This window comes from Pelmatolapia mariae, unplaced genomic scaffold, assembly GCF_036321145.2.
Source record: "Pelmatolapia mariae isolate MD_Pm_ZW unplaced genomic scaffold, Pm_UMD_F_2 NODE_ptg000483l+_length_43295_cov_1, whole genome shotgun sequence".
Classification (NCBI taxonomy): Eukaryota; Metazoa; Chordata; class Actinopteri; order Cichliformes; family Cichlidae; genus Pelmatolapia; species Pelmatolapia mariae.
The window spans coordinates 22,542-42,014 of NW_027052168.1; the positions used below are offsets into that span (position 1 = coordinate 22,542).

Below are 19,473 nucleotides of genomic sequence, written 5' to 3' on the forward strand. Positions count from 1 at the left end.
TTAGAGAACAGATAACAGGTAAACAATACCTTTAAAGTGTTATATATGAATATATGATGTACAGTAGATATGATATATAGAAAAGCAGAAACAATTAACTTCAGAAGAACATTCCTTTGAAAACAAATGAAATATTACCTAGAACCACCAAGCGTGTGGTGGCAGATATTTTGCCCTTCTTGTCACCTAGGGTATGCACACAGCACTCAAAATCTTTGTTGTCAGCTAGTGAGATGGAGGAAAGCTTCAGGTTAGCCTTTCCCTGAGTGAGGTCTAGATCCAGGGACACCCGACCTTCATAGTCAGTGTCTATGTCAGTACTGGGGAAGGGCCATGATAGTAGGTGGCGATCGGGGTCTGTTAGAAAATGACACGATTAGAGGAACAATAAAAACACAAAGACATGTTTGCATCTCATAATTTTTATGTTTATTCTGGTAGTTTGATGTAGGTAGATGGGTAGATGCCAACCTCTTCAATGGTAGTTTGCTGACTAAAAACAGACCAGGTGATGATGACTAATTTCTGGGAGTTTATGGGAGTTGTAGTTGTAAAGGAGCAGGGCAGTGTGATGTTGTCCCCTCTGGAGTACTCATACTGACTTTGGGGAATGGTAACATCGATGGCACTGACACTTGACAGCACTGTGATGGACATAAAAACATTCACTTATGCCATATTGGGTATGTGGTTGTTTTACATTTATAAAGACAGTAATTTGTGATATTTTTCATGTGCAGATTCTTTGCTGGAAATGGAGGGGTTGTAAATATAAGAAGTTACAGCCATTGGGTAACACAGATAAATTGCACACGAAAATATTAATCTGTTACAATCCCACGTTGAATGAGTGTTGTAAAGCAAGCCATCTATGCTTTGAGGGAAACAGAACACATTCTTATCAACGGCTAACACAACCAAGTCTTATTTCTACTTTGTTTGCTCATATTGTTTTGGAAAAAATCACACTTTAAATCATCAATTTAGTAAATCTGTAAGTTTCAGTAAGACTGATCACATCTAAACAGGCTTCTCAGGCAGTTTGGTGAGGCGCAGAGGAAAAAAACAAATGTTTGCCAGTAGCATAACTCACCCAGACACAGGAGCATCAACGCAGAAATCCTCTCTTCCATGGCAAACCCAAAGGTGGAAGCTGAGCTGCTCCTCACACGCATCCAAACTCAAAATCCGTGTGAGGGATGATGCGTTTTCTTTGTTAACTCAGGCTTTCTGCTTCAGGGTCTGTGTGCACTTACATAAAAGTGGGTGTTTGATGATCATTTGACTCTTCCTCCCTTGCCCCACACAAAATACATAAAGTCTGTACCACCTACTCCGGTCAAGGAGTCAAGGACAGTACCAGACAAATGGGTCATAGAGATCTATGTTTTTTTTAAATGTACGAAAATGATTACAATAAAGTGGAACACTGGTGCTGAAAATAAGATGTGAGAGTAGGCCTACTGCTGCAGAAAAAACATTGATCTCATTTGATCATCACAAGTGCAGAGAGTGTAATTACATCACTTAGCGCTGTTGTGTTTTTTTGTTTTTCAAATATAAAAGCTGCACATAAGAGCTCTGAACCTTTAAACTAAATATAGTTAAACATTAAACATTAGTCAGTGTGTTCAGGTCAGACTCTGTCCTGTGGCCTAAAAAGAATGATATCATCAGAACATCCACCGTACCTGCTGCTGAATCAAAAGAGTGCTGAGTACGCTGTTTTGCTTGCATTTCTAAATAGTATTGCACATACATAAATACAATATACATACACTGTATATTACTCATGCATATTTAAAGTAACCAGTTAGTCATCCCAGCTAAAAGAGGGACAGTAACGACAGAGTCCAATGAAACAGTAATAGTAACTTTATTAATAAATGTATTTATACATACTTGTGTAAGATTCCGAAATCATAAAACCAACTAGCAGATGAGTCCTTCCAAAATGTCTCGTCTGTCGGAGCAGCGGCATGGCATGAGAAGATTGTGGACCCAAATGCAGGCGCAGAGATGAGGGGCGGATGATAACAGAAAGTTAGCCTTTATTTCTGGCTGCGAAACACTGTAAACAGGAGGGTCTGAGAAAACTAACACAAACCTAGACTGGGGAAAACTAAGCATAACACATAACCTGAGGATGGAGACCAGAAGCAAGGAATGAGAAACCAGGAAACACAGGGTAAGCTGATGGAGAAAACACAGAGGCAACACGGAGGAAGACATACAGACAGTCCAACAAGGAAAAGAGGGAAACACACACTATATATACACACAGAGGGCAATGAGGAGATAGCAAACAGGAGGGGAACAGCTGTGACTGATCAAACGAGACCGGGAAGGAGCAAAACAGAATACACTGACACAGGACACAGACTGTGAAAGTAAAACAGAAAACACACGAACATAGAGACAAGGAATGACTAGACATGACACAATGGTGATACACACATTTTGTTTAACATTTGGTGGTAATCATCAATAACACACAGTAATTGATGACGATAGTAACAGTAAATAAAGTGGCACCAGAAGATTTTATGTGTGTAGTTGGTCCCTGCTGCAAGATTTCGTAAAAATAACATGTTAGAGAAAAAAATCCATTGTCCGTTCTCTTTCACTTCACCCTTGTACTCAGACACAAATGGACACAGGCACAGAAATGCACACATGTGCACGCACACCTACACATACCAACACACACGTACCCACATTTCAAGATCATTTCATGCTTGTTTTGTCATCCCCTGTATGCTTCTGTATTTGTTTTATCTCTGTCTAAGTGTTATTACTTGACACATGACTAAAGCAACAAATAGTCGACTGCAGCTCAGTGGACCAACAAGCATTAAAACCCAAGTTAAGAGTTTATCACTGTTAAAGAGAGACATTTTGGAATCCATGCTATATTCTCTCCTTCCGTCCTCCCCAGTCATTAACACAAAAAGGTGAGCAGGGCAGCTGCTCACCTTTCTCATATCTCCCTGAACAAAATTAAACATGTCCACAAATGATTGAATAGTAGCAGGTAGGACTTTATGTAAGGTGGATCTCTTAAATGGTGTAATCTTGGCCCTCAAAGGCAGTCTGAGAATTAATTCATGATCCAGCATTTGTACCAGTAGCACCAGTAGGAATGACAGTGTGAATATGGTCTGAAAGTAAATGAACAATGACATAACAATTACATTAACAAAACACAGTATACAGATAAATATGAATATAATATCCTAAGTTACTTAAACAACTGTTAACCGTTCCTAAATCAGTATTAATCTAGAGATTTGTCTTCAAACCAAATTTCCTAGCTCTATGGGAATTAGGGCATTCATATTTAAATATAATCAACATTGCCATCTAGTGGCTATACCGGCCATATGCGAGATAGACATGCCCTCACATGCCCCCTCCACAAATATGTTGTCTAGTTTGCCACTAGTTTCCACCTGACAGAAACATTATCTAAACGCTACAGACAAGTTAAACTAAGTCTCTATCATCTAATCAGTATAATGGTTAAGGACTACACAAAGTCTACATAAAGAGAACTAAACCTCAGATTTAAGTGGTTACATCTGTGATAAAACACACTGCAACACATATACCACAAACCAGATGATGAGCGTCATATTGGGATTTATTTTTTGTCTCTAGGGCTTCTATACCTCATTATTTTCCTTGTTATAATTACCTCATAATTTGTATCGCACATTTATGCTTTATCCTTTGCAACACACAATGATGGAGGGACAATAAGGAACAGAAACTTAAGGCTTAATCCGCTAACCCCAAAACAAGCTATAAATCCTCTCTAATGTAAAAAAAAGTGGTTTTATTTATATATGTTTATATATAAATATATGCGGTGGCCCCTAGAGACAAAGCACGTACAAACTCCAAAAAGCACATACAAACTCCAAAACACATTTCTAGCGTTGACTGAACTTCCAAAACAGAGCTACCTAGATCACTTAAATTACACAGTTGAAAGCATATGTGTATTGTTTGTGTATTTATACACAAGCACTCATATATATTCAAATAATTCAAAAATATGTTCATTTACCTGTTACTACCACACACCAAATCCGGTCATTGGTACTTGCTGGCTTGTGTAGCCACTAGGTAACAAAAGCTCAACACTGCGCCTAGCATCCTGGAGCACTTCTGTTGTCTTTTGTACGTGTTTTGGAGTTTTTATGTGCTTCGGGGTTTGTACGTGCTTCGGAGTTTGTACGTGCTTTGGAGTTTGTACGTGTTTTGGAGTTTGTATGTGCTTTGGAGTTTGTACTTGTTTTGGAGTTTGTGACACGGTTTTGTAAACGGACTCAGGCGCAGACCAGGAGACCTTTGCAGAAACTGATAGTGCGTTTATTTACAGTGGTGTCACCGGGTGATTATATATATACAAGGTGCTCGGGGAAGGGGTCCGGGGCTCCAGGGGGAAGGGTCCAAAACCACACTCTTTTCCACTCCAGTCGCTCCTCTCACTCACTCGGGGGTACAAGGACGGGTCCGGGGGGAATCTATGCATACACAGAGAAAATCCAGTCAGCACAAGATCATAAGGAAACTCACAGACTAGACAGATTGCTGAAGCACTAACGCGGGTGACTCAACGTTCCAGCGACGAGTAGTGTAGGTCTACCATCTTAAAAAGCCCTTCTGATTGTAGTAACCAGCGCCAGGTGGGATGATGAGCACAGGTGTGTGGGCCAGGGGCGGAGCCCACAGTGAGCACCGCTGTGGCCGGGGAAAGAGGGAGAGAGAGCACAAGAACAAAACAAATGTTGCCAAACACGGAATCAACCGGTGAGGCACGGGGACCGTGACAGTTTGTACGTGTTTTGGAGTTTTTACGTGTTTTGGAGTTTGTACGTGCTTTGGAGTTTTTACGTGTTTTGAAGTTTGTATGTGCTTTGTCTCTAGGGGCCACCGTAAATATACTTTTATTTATTCCTTCCACATAAAATGTAATAAATAAATCATATAATACAAAAACCAACTATTCACATTTCAACTTTTAACTATTTAAATTTTCAAACAAATTTAAAGTGAAACAACACAAAACACTGCAAACCACAACACAATTAAATATAAATTAAAATATGAAAACAAAAAGAAGATGCACATTCTCTGTCATATGGGCCTGCATGAATAAACTTTCTGAATCCTTTATCATCCGCAACTGAAAATAGTTGTGGATGATTACTATACCTTTCTAATGTGACGTTGTTGTCCCTGGCTCTCTTTCTCTCTCTCTCCCTCCCGCTCTGTTCCTGTGCTACTGCGAGTGTAACTACCGCCCCTCCCCCTCTTCCCAGCGTAAGAACAAGGCTCGCGTGCGGAGTGAAGCGGAAAAAAAGTGCGAGAGAGAGGGTGAGAGAAAGGGGGAAAAAAAAAACCACGGCTCGCGATAAGGAGCCGGCTCGCGTCGTTCACGTCAAAGACCCGGCTCTAAGAGCCATTTCGTTCGCGAACGACCCATCACTACTGAGCCAAGGTGCCAGGGTGTAGTATTTCCAGGTGCACACCTTTGTGGGTCCATCCCAAAGAATGCAGCTGGTTTTAAATGGCAGAGAAGGAAAGAAAACCCTTTTTTCCATTTCACTCAGCCGCTGCTGGTTTACTTCTATTAGCCATGAGGATGATTGAATAAAATGCCACTCGTGTTTTTATTCTCGTGTAAAATCCCATGCTGTGAATCCCATCAAAGCCACAGTACTGCATTGCAAGGAGACAAATTACACTTGAATTATTCTTTTTTTTGTGTGGCCCACACTCTAACTTCATTTGCCCTGTGACAGCAGTGAGAGTTCATGTCATTTTTAGTTATACTTAAGCTTTTATCAAAGACAACTTGTCCACATTCTGTGCTCCAGCTATTCAAATATGAAGACTCGCTGTGCGACTCTCTGTCACTGTAAACAGAAAGAAAAACTGTGCTGACTGTTGTGATCTCTGCCGGAGACATCCGAGCACTAGATGTCTCTGTTTTTCTTTTCAGTTGCAGTGCAGGTACTGACCTAAATGTGATTCACTGGATAAATCACACCAGAGTTCAGTGTACTCACCTCACTCTTTCAGTGTTTTTCTACTTCTCTTGCCTTCCATATAGACTAACACTCAGCCATACTTGTTTTACACCACTGACTTGATGAATACACTTTCTTTAATGTTTATGTTACTAGAGTTTTGCTTTCTAAGTTATCACCTTGTGATTTCTACCAGTCCTTGTCACAGTATTTGAATCCAGCTGTGGCACTGTCTGAACTATGTATTGCATTATTTACATCCATATGCTTTTAAACTAGTCATCAAATACGTGTGTAACATGTAACACACTAAAATTTAAATCTACATTGGAGGCATGACCACGTGATTTGAAAACCTGCTCAGTAATGTAGTTGCATAATCAGCCAATTATGTCATGACCACACAGACATAGTTAAGGGATTTAGTTCTTAAAAGATATGTAACTCAACATTAAGCAACTGAGCTCTGGAGTCACATGTCAAAAGCTAAGCCTTGTCAACTTTATTTATCGTATTTAAACAGCATATTTCATACAGCAAATTGCTTAAGATTTTGATGATTCTCAGTAAAAGTCATAACATCATCAATGCAAAATATGTACAAAACAGCATCTAAGTAATTATTCAGTGTACAAAAACAATGTTTGAATTTGATGGAGAAAAAAAGAAGTCAATCTTCTAGTTCCACTTTTTGTTATATTCTTAAAAAAATATATATATACAGAAACTGAAAGCACTCAATAGAAAATTAAAGGTAGTCCAATGTTCCTGATTCTATGTAACAATGCAGACTGACTGTATATGAAACATTTGAGTAACTGTTAGCAAAAAAAGCTGAAGAGTTTTCGCTGGGACTACTACCAGTGATGCCAACGAAGAAGACTGTTAAATAAAGAAAACACCAAGAGAGAGAAAATGCCCGAAAACAAAAGTAACAAACAGCTTCAATAAAACATCTGTTGTGCCTCTGTGTTTGTGTGTCGAGCCATGATTCACTTCAGAATGTGACCAGACCAGAGTCACACTCGCACACAATTCACAGGAAAACATGACGCATGCACAGAAATATCAGAGAATGACTTAAAACATGTTACATTTTTAAAACTGTGATAGAAAGAAATTTCTTTATTTACAAAAAAAAAAGAAGCATAAAACTAGCAGTACACAAAGAGACAGCCAGTTCACTGTTCTCTTACTGTACAGCAAAAAATTGAGTCAACTACGCTTGTATACTGTGAGCTAATGTGTGCATAAACCACCACGCCTGCTCAGAATCTTAATCAGGGGAATAAGCTGCTTATCTCGTCTTTATCCTAACGTTATAAGTTACTTAAGACAAAAATTCAGAAAATCTGAACCTCTAAAACATATATTTAGGGTGCACTCTGTGAAATGTTTGTCCAGTTCTCTATATACGTAGAATAGGACGTTTGCATACAAATCTTTTTCTGAGCAGTGTTCAAACTTTTTAAAGATTAACCCCACAAATCTCTGTCCCTACTCAAAAGGATCTAAAACTATTCCTCCCAAACAGATTACTCTTTCACCCTAATTTTGCTGTTTCATGGGGGTCCATTTTGTTATAGCTAGGTCCCCCCCTCATGTAACAAAGCTGGTGCTTTGTTACAGGTTGGACGCTTTAGTCATCGTAGTCCCTCCTTGGGGGCTTACTGTTGGGCACCGGTGGTCTATCACGGTCACGATCATCATAGCGGTTGTCATCACGGCGACGATCTTGGTAACGGCGATCGTCATCGTAGCGCTCGCGGCGGTCACTGTAGTCGCTGCGCCGATCGTCGTAGTCGCTGCGCCGGTCGTCATAGTCGCGGCGTCGATCGTCATAGTCGCTGCGTCGATCGTCGAGGTCGCGCCGTCGATCATTGTAGTCGCTGCGTCGATCATTGTAGTCGCTGCGGCGGTCGTCATAATCGCTGCGGCGGTCGTCGTAGTCGCTGCGGCGGTCGTCGTAATCGCTGCGGCGGTCGTCGTAATCGCGGCGATCTGGCTCACTCTTTTCCTCAGTGCGTTCAGTCCTCTTGACACTGGAGTCCTCATAACTGTCCTTCCCCTGCCCTTCAACACGTCGACCCTCACCATTCCTATCCGGCTCCTTGTCGTGGTACTCCTCCCCCTCACGAACTCTAGAAAGCAGAAACAACATTCAGACATGAAGGGTGGAGAAATAATTGGGAGAAACGATGTGGTTTATTCGGCTGATTTCTTTTTAACTATCTGAATTATATGTGATCTGCATGCAATCAGAGCTAATGAATCTCACCAACAGATTCAAGTGGCTGCCAGAAAAATCACAAACGCTTTGCAAAAGCTACTTATGTGAAGGATGCAAGTTTATTTTCTTTTATTTTTAATCCTCAGATTAAGAAATCAAACAGACATTGAATTCAAAACAGATATGACATAGACTGCAAGAAAACGGAGCGATGCATGTTTTTGCACCATCTCCTATGTGTTAATTGCTTGTATCTATAATAAAGAGGAACATTACCCCATGGCGTATTCCTCATCTTTGTTCTTCTTTCGGCAACAGCAGCAACAGATGACGATGATGAGTATAACCAAGGCAGCAGCAACTCCACCAATTATTCCTGCAGTGGAAGCAATGTTCATGGATGCTGCAGGGTTGAGGACAGACAGGTTAAGAGGAGGAACATTATAGGGGTTTGCATCATAATTTAAAGTAAAGATTTATTTATTGAAATAATGTTTTTATTCTTAAATGTTTGTCTTACGTGGCATGACTGAGAGGGTGAGGTTGCAGGTAGCAGCGCGGATCTTGTTCTGTGAGGTGCAAATGTAGTATCCTGATGTATCTTTGGAGATATTATACAGAGACAGGATGCCATCCTCTGAAACACAAAAAATAGTCACATATACTGAAAAATATATGATCTCTATCTCTGGCCATCTATGACTGCGCCAAGCGTGGGTAGTGGGTATTCTGAAGAAGGTTAATGAGTAATAAATAAATACAGGGTGTGATAGAGAAGAATTAAACCGTAGATCTGAGTGGTATCATTGTTGGCCTGTCTTTCCTCTGCGTCTCTGCCACTTCTCCTTAATTTTTTTTTTTTTTATAAAATAGACACTCAGCATGGACACTGAAAAACTATTTGTAACAAATTAAAACAAAGCTGGATTTAATCTTTTTTACAAATATTTAAGCATTGCCTTATTAGTGAAACCAAACTGAAGCAGAGACTAAATACCAGTCACTGTTGAGACAATTCTGAAACTCCTGTGGTTTTTCATCTTTAGAATGTCCTTCATGTTACCCCTCTGCTCACTTTCTTTCACTTTCATCATGTTTAATATGCTTCAATATTAAATACCAAACAGTGGCTGTGAAACAAAAGTTAAGCTCACTTGTACACCAAGCGTAGCGTCGCTCTGATCATGTCCACATTTGTTCTTGTTAGCAAAGATTAGTAAAACTTTACGTGGCATAGATTTGGAAGGATCAGAATGTTACTTACTGTCAGTGGTTTTGGGCTCTTGAGGGACAGACTGATTCTGCACGTTAAAACGTTTCCAGCTATAAGTGGGCGTTGGAGATCCTTCTGCAGACGCACAGGTTAAGGTGATATCCTGGCCATACTGTGCTGTTCCCTGGATCTTACAGGCGGGTGTAGAGGGAGCCACTAAAAGAAGACAAATATAAATGTAGTGTGATTACTTTAGTAATGGAATGCAAGACGTACAGGAGATGGACTCAGCAACAGTCATATCTCTGAGCAGCACGAGGAAGCCCACAATCATTTCAAAACATACATATACAGGATACAGTAAGTGTTGAAACATGCACAGACACTCTCTTTAATAATTCATTGCATTAAAAATAACCAACATATCAGAACATATAAAGGTTAAACATCAGAGTGTAACATCTTATAATATATAAATGCAGAAACAACAGCTGACATATTACCTAGAACCACCAAGTTTGTGGTGGCAGATGGTTTGCCCTTCTTGTCACCTGGGATCTGCACACGACACTCAAAATTTCTATTGTCAGCTAGTGAGATGGAGGAAAGCTTCAGGTTAGCCTTGCTCTGAGTGACATCTACATCCAGGGACACCCGACTTTCATAGTCAGTGTCTATGTCTGTAGTTGGGGAAGGACCATGATAGTAGGTGGCGATCGGGGTCTGTTAGAAAATGACAGGATTAGAAGAAGAATAAAAAACACAATGACATGTTTGCATCTCATGTTTTTAATATTTATTTAGAGAGACTCATAAAGATAGGTAGATGCCAACCTCTTCAATGGGTGTTTGCTGACTAAAAACAGACCAGGTGATGACGACTAATGTCTGGGAGCTTATGGGAGTTGTAGTTGTAAAGGAGCAGGGCAGTGTGATGTTGTCCCCTCTGGCATACTCATACTGACTTTGGGGGATGGTAACAGTAACGGCACGGACACCTGACAGCACTGTCATGGACATAAAAACAAATCAGACAGATCAATATAAAGCACTCTCAGCTATCCTGTATCTGTAAAAACACTACGTTCTGATATTTGTCTTCATGGATTCTTTACTAATAATGGTTCAGCAGCAGAAAATCAAACTTGACCAATAACTCACTGCTCCACCCTCACATCCACCTACTAAATAAACCAAGCTTGAAAAAGGAACTTATGATTATTATTTGATTCATATTAAGTAAAAAAACAGAGGTATGTTACAGCCATCCACTGAGTGTCAGCTCAATTTTGAAGCAAGTTCCGTGTACAAAAGATTAACAGGAAAAAAAAATCGGTTCTTACTTTCGAAAAAGCTTGCCATTAAATAATTATTTTCATGAGTTTTATTACTACTTCATTTGCTTAGACTGGAATATGATACTTTAAAAGCCATTTAATAATAAGAATGCCTTCTAATCAGGCTTCTCGGGCCTGCTCCCTTTTTTAGTCGGCGATCCTGACGGTGCGCAAACAGGTGTGGCAGCTCGATGAGGCGCAAAAGAAAAAAACGTTTATTTTAAAAGATACTCACTCAGACACAGAAGCGTCAAGGAAAAGTTCCTCTTCTCCATGGCAAACACGTACTTACTTCAAACTAAAACCCACTGACTCTTCAGTATTTACTTATTTCCTTTCTAAGAAATATAGAAAATCAACACACATTTGCATCGAAACCCGACAGGCCTGCGAACAATGATGCGCCCGCTGCCTCCGGTTGACTGATAGCGCTCCCTGCCAATCACGTCACCTTTGGAGGTTCAGGTGACATTTTTGTTCCGCCCACCTGACGAGTTTTAGCTTGTCCTTTGCTCCAGCATACCTGCCTTTTCAGGGACACTCTATTATTTAGACTCGTCTCAGGATTTGACAACAAGTTCATTTCCACCACAGGCCTAATTTAAAAATATTAAATGCCCACTTTTGACAGTTGGACCTCGAAATCTTTAGTTTGTCTTCTTGAGAGAAAAAAAAATGAAAATCACACTTTAACTTTTTAAGTATCTCCTTTATTTTATTATTTCTTGTTTATTTGTTTTTGTTTTGGAACATTTGGTTTTATTTTGTATGAGCGAGAAAAACGAGGGGCGTTTGAAAAACGGCTGAGCAAACCAAACACTTACAGTCTGAGTAGGCGGTGCGGTTGTTTCCCCGTCAAACTGGTTTGACAGGAGTTATCACCCAGAGGCATCACACGCAAAGGCGCAACGCTGAAACTAAAACCAAGTGTGCCAAGTGTCTCAAAATCAGCCATTTTAAAATGGCTGATTTTGAGATATTAATTAAAAGGACTGTGTATCTTTGGGGTTGTGTGGGACTCAGCCTTAATTTCCGTGTGTGTGTCCAATAATCCTTTATGATTTAATGTATAAATATAGCCAAATTGAACAAAAAGAAAAAATGGGACTGACCCAAAGATGGAAGCCAGTGTGTTATCCGTGCTGCATGGGCATCAATGGCGGCCTGTTTAGCTTTATTATTACGATTTTTAGCATTAAGTTCTGGTGACTATAACTCAGTTACCAACTCCATTATCAGAAGGCAACAAGTGCAAGAACTAAACCCTAGCCACATCCCTTTTTATTGTGCAACCTGCACAATTAAAATATTGCTGACGAGTTCCTGTGTTGACTAAATGTCATCAGTTGTAGCTTTACAGCTGAATAAAAACTGATAAAAATAATTGTGCTTCTCCAAAACTTGTGCAAAGTAAGCACTGTAATCAAATAAAGACATGACACCAACAATGTCATCTGATATTTTGTAGGCATGAGTCTGATACCGTTTGTGTCATGTCAGCTGACTTCCTCTATCACAGTGTAAGGATACAGTGTTTTTCCACGCTCTCCTTCAGGTCTGTCAGGTGGTTTGTTAGTTTCTAAGTGCAATAACCAGTCATAGTCTCCCAGTATAGTTGGTCTGGCTCTGTCTATATTAGGGAATTAGAATTGAGCATTTTGATTTGATGTTCTTTTTCTCACAGTAACATAACTTCTGATATTTTTTAAGTCGTATTTAAAAAAGGTCATGGCATATTTTTATTCCTTCCCTGCTACTCACTGACTTCCTGGCTTTCACTTGCCCTTGATGTTGTTTTTGCTACCCAACCATCTCCTGTCCCAAAAAATTAAAACTGCAATTACCAGTTGGTAAATTAAAAAAACAAGCCTCAGTCAGCAACACTGCAAAGAAAGCCGGCACAGCTGATAAAATCGAAACTGATTCAAACAGAAGGCTACCTAAAACCCAATTGTAACACTGAAACACAACCAAGGAAGTAGAGAAAATAAAAGTGTATGTCTATATTTAACTGATGTGTAACACATAGTGTGAGAATACTTTCATGGTTATCATCTGCATGTGGTACAACAAGGGCACTGTTGCCACTTCCTCTTGGTGAGGAGTGCCTTTTTTGACTTTGTTAGGGAGCAACAACAGTTAGGTCTCAGCAGAAAACAGATAAACATTTTTCTCACGTTGCTGAGCATAATAACGTATATTTTTAACTTTCAAAAAGACTGTGATCATGTCATGAGTGTACCTGCATCAGCTTCTTTATGCGCTGTCACTCACTGGGTGGTTCTGAACATGAAAAACGGAATCCGGGTACAGTCAGTGTTGTTGGTTTAGAGGTTTTGTTAAGTCACCCATGTGGTTGTCTTTCAGTTAGGTTTTCCAGACCGGAAGGCCTGACTAGCAGTTTCTGCTCTAATTCATCTCAACAGAGGGTTCTATCAGGACTCTGTGCAGACCAGTCCAGTTCTGCATCAAACTCACTTATCCATGTCTTTATGGACCTTGCTTTGTGCACTGGTGCAAGGCACTGATGTAAGGCTGTGACGAGCTGCGTGCCCATTGAAAAGCTTTCCTAGGAGTGCTCTGTGCACTGTTCTTGAGCTGAAGGCCACATAAAGTTTGGAAAGCTGTAGTAACTGAGGCTATGTCCACACGTACACGGGTATTTTTGAAAACGGAGATTTTCCGTTTTCGTTTTAAAAAATAATCCCGTCCACACGTAAAGGCAGAAATGAAGGAAAACGCTGCTAGGAACATGCCAAAGCAGCAGGTGGCGCTATATTCCTAACCGTGTAGAAATGTTGGCCAATCAGAAGTCTAGAAGCCTCGGTGGGAAATAGTAAACAAAGATGGGGCATAGAAGCAGAACCGAGTCCAATGTGTGGAGGGACAGTAACTGTGTGTGTATATGTAAGCATTTAAACACTGCGGAGAGGACAATTAACAGTAACAGTACTGTAGAAATTCATTTCACCGAAACAACAACGTGGCGCACACTGTGACGTCAAAACAGGCGCACACCTTTGACACTGCGTTTTCTCCGTTTTTCTCGTCCACATGTAAATGCAAAAACGGAGTTTTAGAAAATATCCACCCTGGCCGGAGTTTTTAGAAATCTCCGTTTTCAGTGACCGAAAACGCCGTTTACGTGTGGACGAAAGGTGCAAACGCATAGAAAAATCTGCGTTTTCAAAAATACCCGGGTACGTGTGGACATAGCCTGACTCTGCAAGATTTTGGTGATCTCTGCGTCCTCTGCTCTAACCCTGTACAGATAAATATAACAAAAAACAGAGTTAACGATAAAAACTATTAAAAAATAATGATAAAACCCGATAAAAACCCTGAAAACCATAAATTTCACACCCGAGCCTCACCGGTGGTAGTCCATGCCCCCATCTTTTCTCCTAATGCCCTTTTTCTTGTTTTCTTGACTTTATTATCTCACCTCCACATAATGGCTTCAGACCTCACTACAGCATATACCTGGCAGTTCTTCAGAGCAACATGAATTAGATTAGATATGTTCTTTATCCGTGACACCTTGCTAGGTTTGTGGTTGATTTTTTTCTGTGTTTGTACCTGTGAAATCTGTGTAGAATAAATGTTTCTGTGGATCAACCATAATTGGTCTCTCACAGTTAAACTTTCTGCCTGACTGCTTGCATCCATTGGCTCTTTTTTCTCCCTGATGCCTGTGAGGTTCCATTATGGTGTGGCAACTAAGAGTTCATCGAGACATCACGTTCTGGAGGAACCTGCTGGGTAACTGGCAGATTTGAGGCCTCAGGGAAAATCATCTGGTTAGTAGATAAGTGCACAAGATCTCATATACAATCCCGATCAAAAGTTTAAGGCCACTTGAAAAATGGCAGAAAATCATATTTTGCATGGTTGGATCTTAACAAGTTTCCAAGTAGAGCTTCAACATGTAACAACAAGAAATGGGAGTGAGACAAAACATTTTTTTGAGAATGCAATTTATCAAAAACAATGCTTAAACTGAAACAGGCTCTTTTACAGCTGATCAAAGGTTTAGGACCACATGCCTTTAAAACGCCAAATGTGTGCAAAAATGAGGGTTCATTGACATTTTCTGTCAGGTAGTCACACTGTCATGATGTTCTGATGGCAAAGGCAAAAAGCATTCCCTTTTTGAATATGGTCAGGTTGTTGAATGACATAAACAGTAATTTGGAATTTCTTAAATGATCCTGAGAGTCATGGAACAAAAAAGTCAGGTGGAAGACCCAAAAATATTTCACCGGCACTGAGCGGGAGGATTCAGTTGGCTGTCTGTCAAGACACTGCACGATCCTCGACCCAAACTAAGTCCATCACTGGTGCCGACGGCAGCCCTGTAACAAATCAGACGGCATCTGAAACTGAAGGGCTTAAAAAAAACCATCTTCAATCCCTCGTCTCCTTGAATGCCATAGAACTGACCGTTTGGACTTTGCAAGAGGGCAGTAGTTTAAAATAACTGACTGAAATTTTCTGCAGGTTTAAAAGACTTTAGATCGCAGTCTGCAGTGACAAAGGTAATCACCCACACAGCCACTATGCAGTATAGTAACTGATGCTAATTTTAAGATTTAATAACTTTATTAATGGTGGCATTGTAACATTTGGCACAATATATGCATTCATGCCACCCTCATAATGAACCTTAGAAATGCTACTAATCCATTATGTTGTCATGTAGCGCCACCTTCTGACTGAAATTAAATTTCATGACTAATATCCCACAAGGGTTATTCCTTCTCAAATCAACAAAGGTTTTCTGTCTGAATGGTATACATTTGCCTTTTGCAAAAAGGCTAAAGAAAACATGTTGATTGCTTTTGACATGAAAATCCTCCATTCTATTCCACTTACCCTTATCAGGATCATGGGGAGCTGGAGCTTATCCCAGCAAGAGGTCACCAATCTGCTACAACCACCACCACCATGCTGACCAAGTAGCACCAGAAAAACAATAACATCAGTAGATAGTATAATCTGAAAGGAACAACAACTCCATCTGGAGTTTCCAGATGATCCACCATAGATCACGATAAACGCATGCAGTTGGAAATACACAAGTGCAAATAGTTTTGCTACATTAATAGTCTCATATACTGTAGGCCAAAAGCACAGCATTTGAAGAACCTCCTCTCTTTGCGTTTCTAGTGACTGTTATTAATTCAGCGTCCATTGGATGGCGCATTACTATCAAGACATACATAATAAGTTGAGCCGCAAATATGGCAACATTTAAAAACTAGTAAATGAAAAATCTTTTCAAAATAAAACTCAGCAAATGACTACATATGCTCTGTAGAAGATCAAACAGAGAAGATATAAGTTAATTTCTGTAATTGTGACTGATTTTTCAATATTTTCCACTTAGGCCTTATACAAAAACAACAAGAAAATGATACATTTTGACAATATAGCATGCGCATGGTAAACCAAATGTTTAATTTTTATAGTGCCCTCTTGAAATAGATGAATCTCATAATCTAAGAGTACCTTCCATATAAAGCATCAGTATCTATATGTGTCATCACATATATAGTCACAGACTTGATGAACCCCACACTGGGGAAATTCATTTCCCCAGTAAATAAAGAATTGTAAAAAAAAAAAAAAAAATAAATAAAATGTAAATACTTTACAGATACTATACACTCTGTTGTGGGATTGAAGGTTTTTGTCTGTCAGTTAGATTTCCCATGACTCTTCCCCCCCCGTCCCGTTTGGATCTTTAGCCATCAGAATTGTTGTCTTAAGGCCAAGAGAGATGCCAAGCGGATTTACTTTACCAAGTGGATCGTCATGGCCTTGCCATATTGGTCCATTTGATTGACCTTTATTAGTAATAATGTATTTATTTTATTTTCGGTTGTTACAGTCGGGACTGACATGACTGGGGGATAGGACAGGGAGAAAGAAATGAAAGAAAGAGAGGGAGAGAAAGAAAAATAGAGGGAGAAGAGATGGTGAGAAAGGGGAGAAGAAAGAAAGAGAAAACAAACAAAACACCTGGATCACCTGTATGGAGAAAAAAAAACAGAAGAGAAACAAACAAACAAAAAACAGCAACATAATAAATACAGCACCATCACAATAAACTAGCTAGCAGTAGATAACAGTAGATACTAAATATTAAATGTTATTGTGCAGTACGCAAGATCGACAGCGCACAATGTGCTTTGAGGTAGCAGCCAAGAAAGGTGTAGTTTGTGTCTGTGAACACCTGTGTGTGTACACCTGTGTGGATAAGCATGCTTGTATTCCAAAGGTTTCTCCATGTAACGATCTGCTAGGGAGTGTGGGGAGCCATAGCCCTCGTCCCCCAGGGCATGAAGCAGGTATGGAGGAGATCCAGGCCCCAGACATCCAGAGGCCCCAGAGTACGAGGACCCAAGGAGGACCACCAAGGGGGGAACCGTGCCACCCTCCTGGGAAGAGCTGAGTAGAGCCCCAAACGAGAGGTCACCCAGCAGCCACAGAGCAGAGGCCAGAGGGGGTTGCAGTGGCGTGCCCGCGGGCTCTGCCGGCAGCCAGCTGCGCCAGAGAGGACCGAGCTTCAGGCCCAGAGGCCAGAGGCCTGAGGGCACCCCACCCCCCGGAAGGGGCCCAGCCGGGCCACAGGCGCCAGGCCCGCCAATCAGCCACCAGGAGTGAGCCGGTACATACATGAGTGCCCAGCCCCAGTCTAAAAGAACCACCAGCACACCAACGTCTGAGGGCATCAGCCACCGGCAGGGAGTGTGGTGAGGGGAGATAGCCTCCGTACTTTGGAGGGCCTTGAGATGTTCCCAGAGAGGTCGAGTCTAAGGCCCAACCTGACATATAGACACAGACGAACAGGCGCACGCAGACTCAAACGTGCATTCCCACCCCATATACACAACCAAATACTTGGCACTTACCCAACGTGGAGACATACACAAATAGACACTGCACAGACAATCACACTCCCCAAACATACTGTATATCCAGGTCCAGGTACCCCCGCCCCCCGGAGGGGCAAGCCGCACCTAGACCCAGGAGGTGTAACCTTCTCTCTGGGGTGGAGGCAAGCGGACCGCCTCCTTATCTGCAGTAGCAGGGAGGCCCCGCATCACAGACCCCAATCTGACGGCCAGCACCTCCTCCCAGCCCCCAGCCCTGATGGCTAACAGAACCGGGGTGAGTGAAGACCCCAAACCTCCTCCGCCCGCTCATATGTAGTGTTGCTGTGTGCTGTTCTAAAGTGCATTTAAAACACAGGAGGGCATGATGCTTCCTGCCAGAGAGCAGCACGGCTCCTCCCGAAAACCCTCAGTGTCTATATGCATTAAAATTGAGGGTAGGGCACCAGCGCCAGAGGTGGGTTGGAATACACCGACCATCCTCTGGATGCTGTAAAACGTGCCCACCCCCAAGGCCCTATATGTATGTGTTATGTGAGAGTGTGAGTAATGTGGATGTCTAGGTTGCAGAATAAAATTGAGGCACAGGCGGCCAGAAGGGGACAGAGGGGGAGTGCCTCCCCTGCACCCTGGTGACATATCTGCACCCCAAGCCCTGCGTGTGTGGGTGGGTGTGGTAGAGCGGGAAGAGGGAGGTAGCTGAGGATGGGGAGGGAAGAAAGGGAGGGGCAAGCGGCCCCTCCCTGGGGCCAGCTCCCCCGCTGACCCCAGTAGGCACCCCCAACTCTGGAACCCACCAGGGCAAGGGGGCCCAGGCCCATCCGGACCGGGGCCCACAGCAGCAGCACCGCCCAGCCCTACAGAGTCCGGGGCAGCCCACCCGACTCCACCGCAGAGAAAACTGCACCCACCCCATCATCCAATCATCTCCCAAACTACACAAGACAATAGACACCCAGGTTGAGTTCATTCTCTACCTCTCCTATATCTCTCCCCCACCTGCAAAGTGAGCTCCTGTAGAGAGGAGACCACCTGCAAAGATATAACAGCCTCCCCACCAGTTAGAGAGCCCCCTAGTTGGGCTGATGCACCAGAGGTCCCCTGCACTGGGGCTGAGCCCCCCTGCACCCACCCGCCCACAGCCCCGGCGACACAACAGCCAGGACCCAAGATTTCCCATGACTCTTTTGAAACCTGTAGACCGAATTTCTGTAAATCCTGCAGAATTATGTGCAGTTTCATAAAGTTCAGCACAGCGTTTCATGCTGTATCACATAACTGGCAGGGAGCTGTAGAAAAGGTTACTGAGCTGTCTACCTCCACTGTAAAATTACACACAGTGAATGTCTGTAAAAGCATCACAATATTGCTTGCTTGATATTTACATGACATTTAAGGCTTTGTGTAACCTTTTCCTCGTGAAATGATTAATGATTTTACAAGGTCAGAGTCATTTTTATAAAGAGTGAAAAGTAATCAAACAGTTTGGGGTTGCATAAATGTGTTCTCTGTCGTGAAGTGTAAATGTCTCTGTGCTTTCAAATTTGGACCAGATCATCCTTTCAGCTCCAGGTTTTCGCTTCAGGCTCTAATCCCCCTTTTTCCTTGTTCTCTTGACTTTATCTCGCCTTCACATAATGGCTTAAGACCTCACTACCATCATTTGCTATTACAGTTGAACCATATTAACTTACACTTCTCCACACACACACACACACACACACACACACACACACACACACACACACACACA

General features: G+C 41.7%; 1 protein-coding gene across 1 annotated transcript; it reads right to left on the bottom strand.

Moving 5' to 3' along the window:
- Positions 1 to 7,680: 7,680 nt before the first annotated feature.
- LOC134623233 (cell surface A33 antigen-like) lies at positions 7,681 to 14,209 on the bottom strand. Its single transcript, XM_063468404.1, has 8 exons — positions 14,196 to 14,209; positions 14,026 to 14,084; positions 10,319 to 10,491; positions 9,988 to 10,207; positions 9,536 to 9,700; positions 8,792 to 8,908; positions 8,548 to 8,674; positions 7,681 to 8,182 (listed from the first exon to the last, which is right to left on the bottom strand). Exons 1-8 carry the CDS (start codon positions 14,207 to 14,209, stop codon positions 7,681 to 7,683), a joined length of 1,377 nt encoding a protein of 458 aa, XP_063324474.1.
- Between the last annotated feature and the right edge of the window lie 5,264 nt (positions 14,210 to 19,473).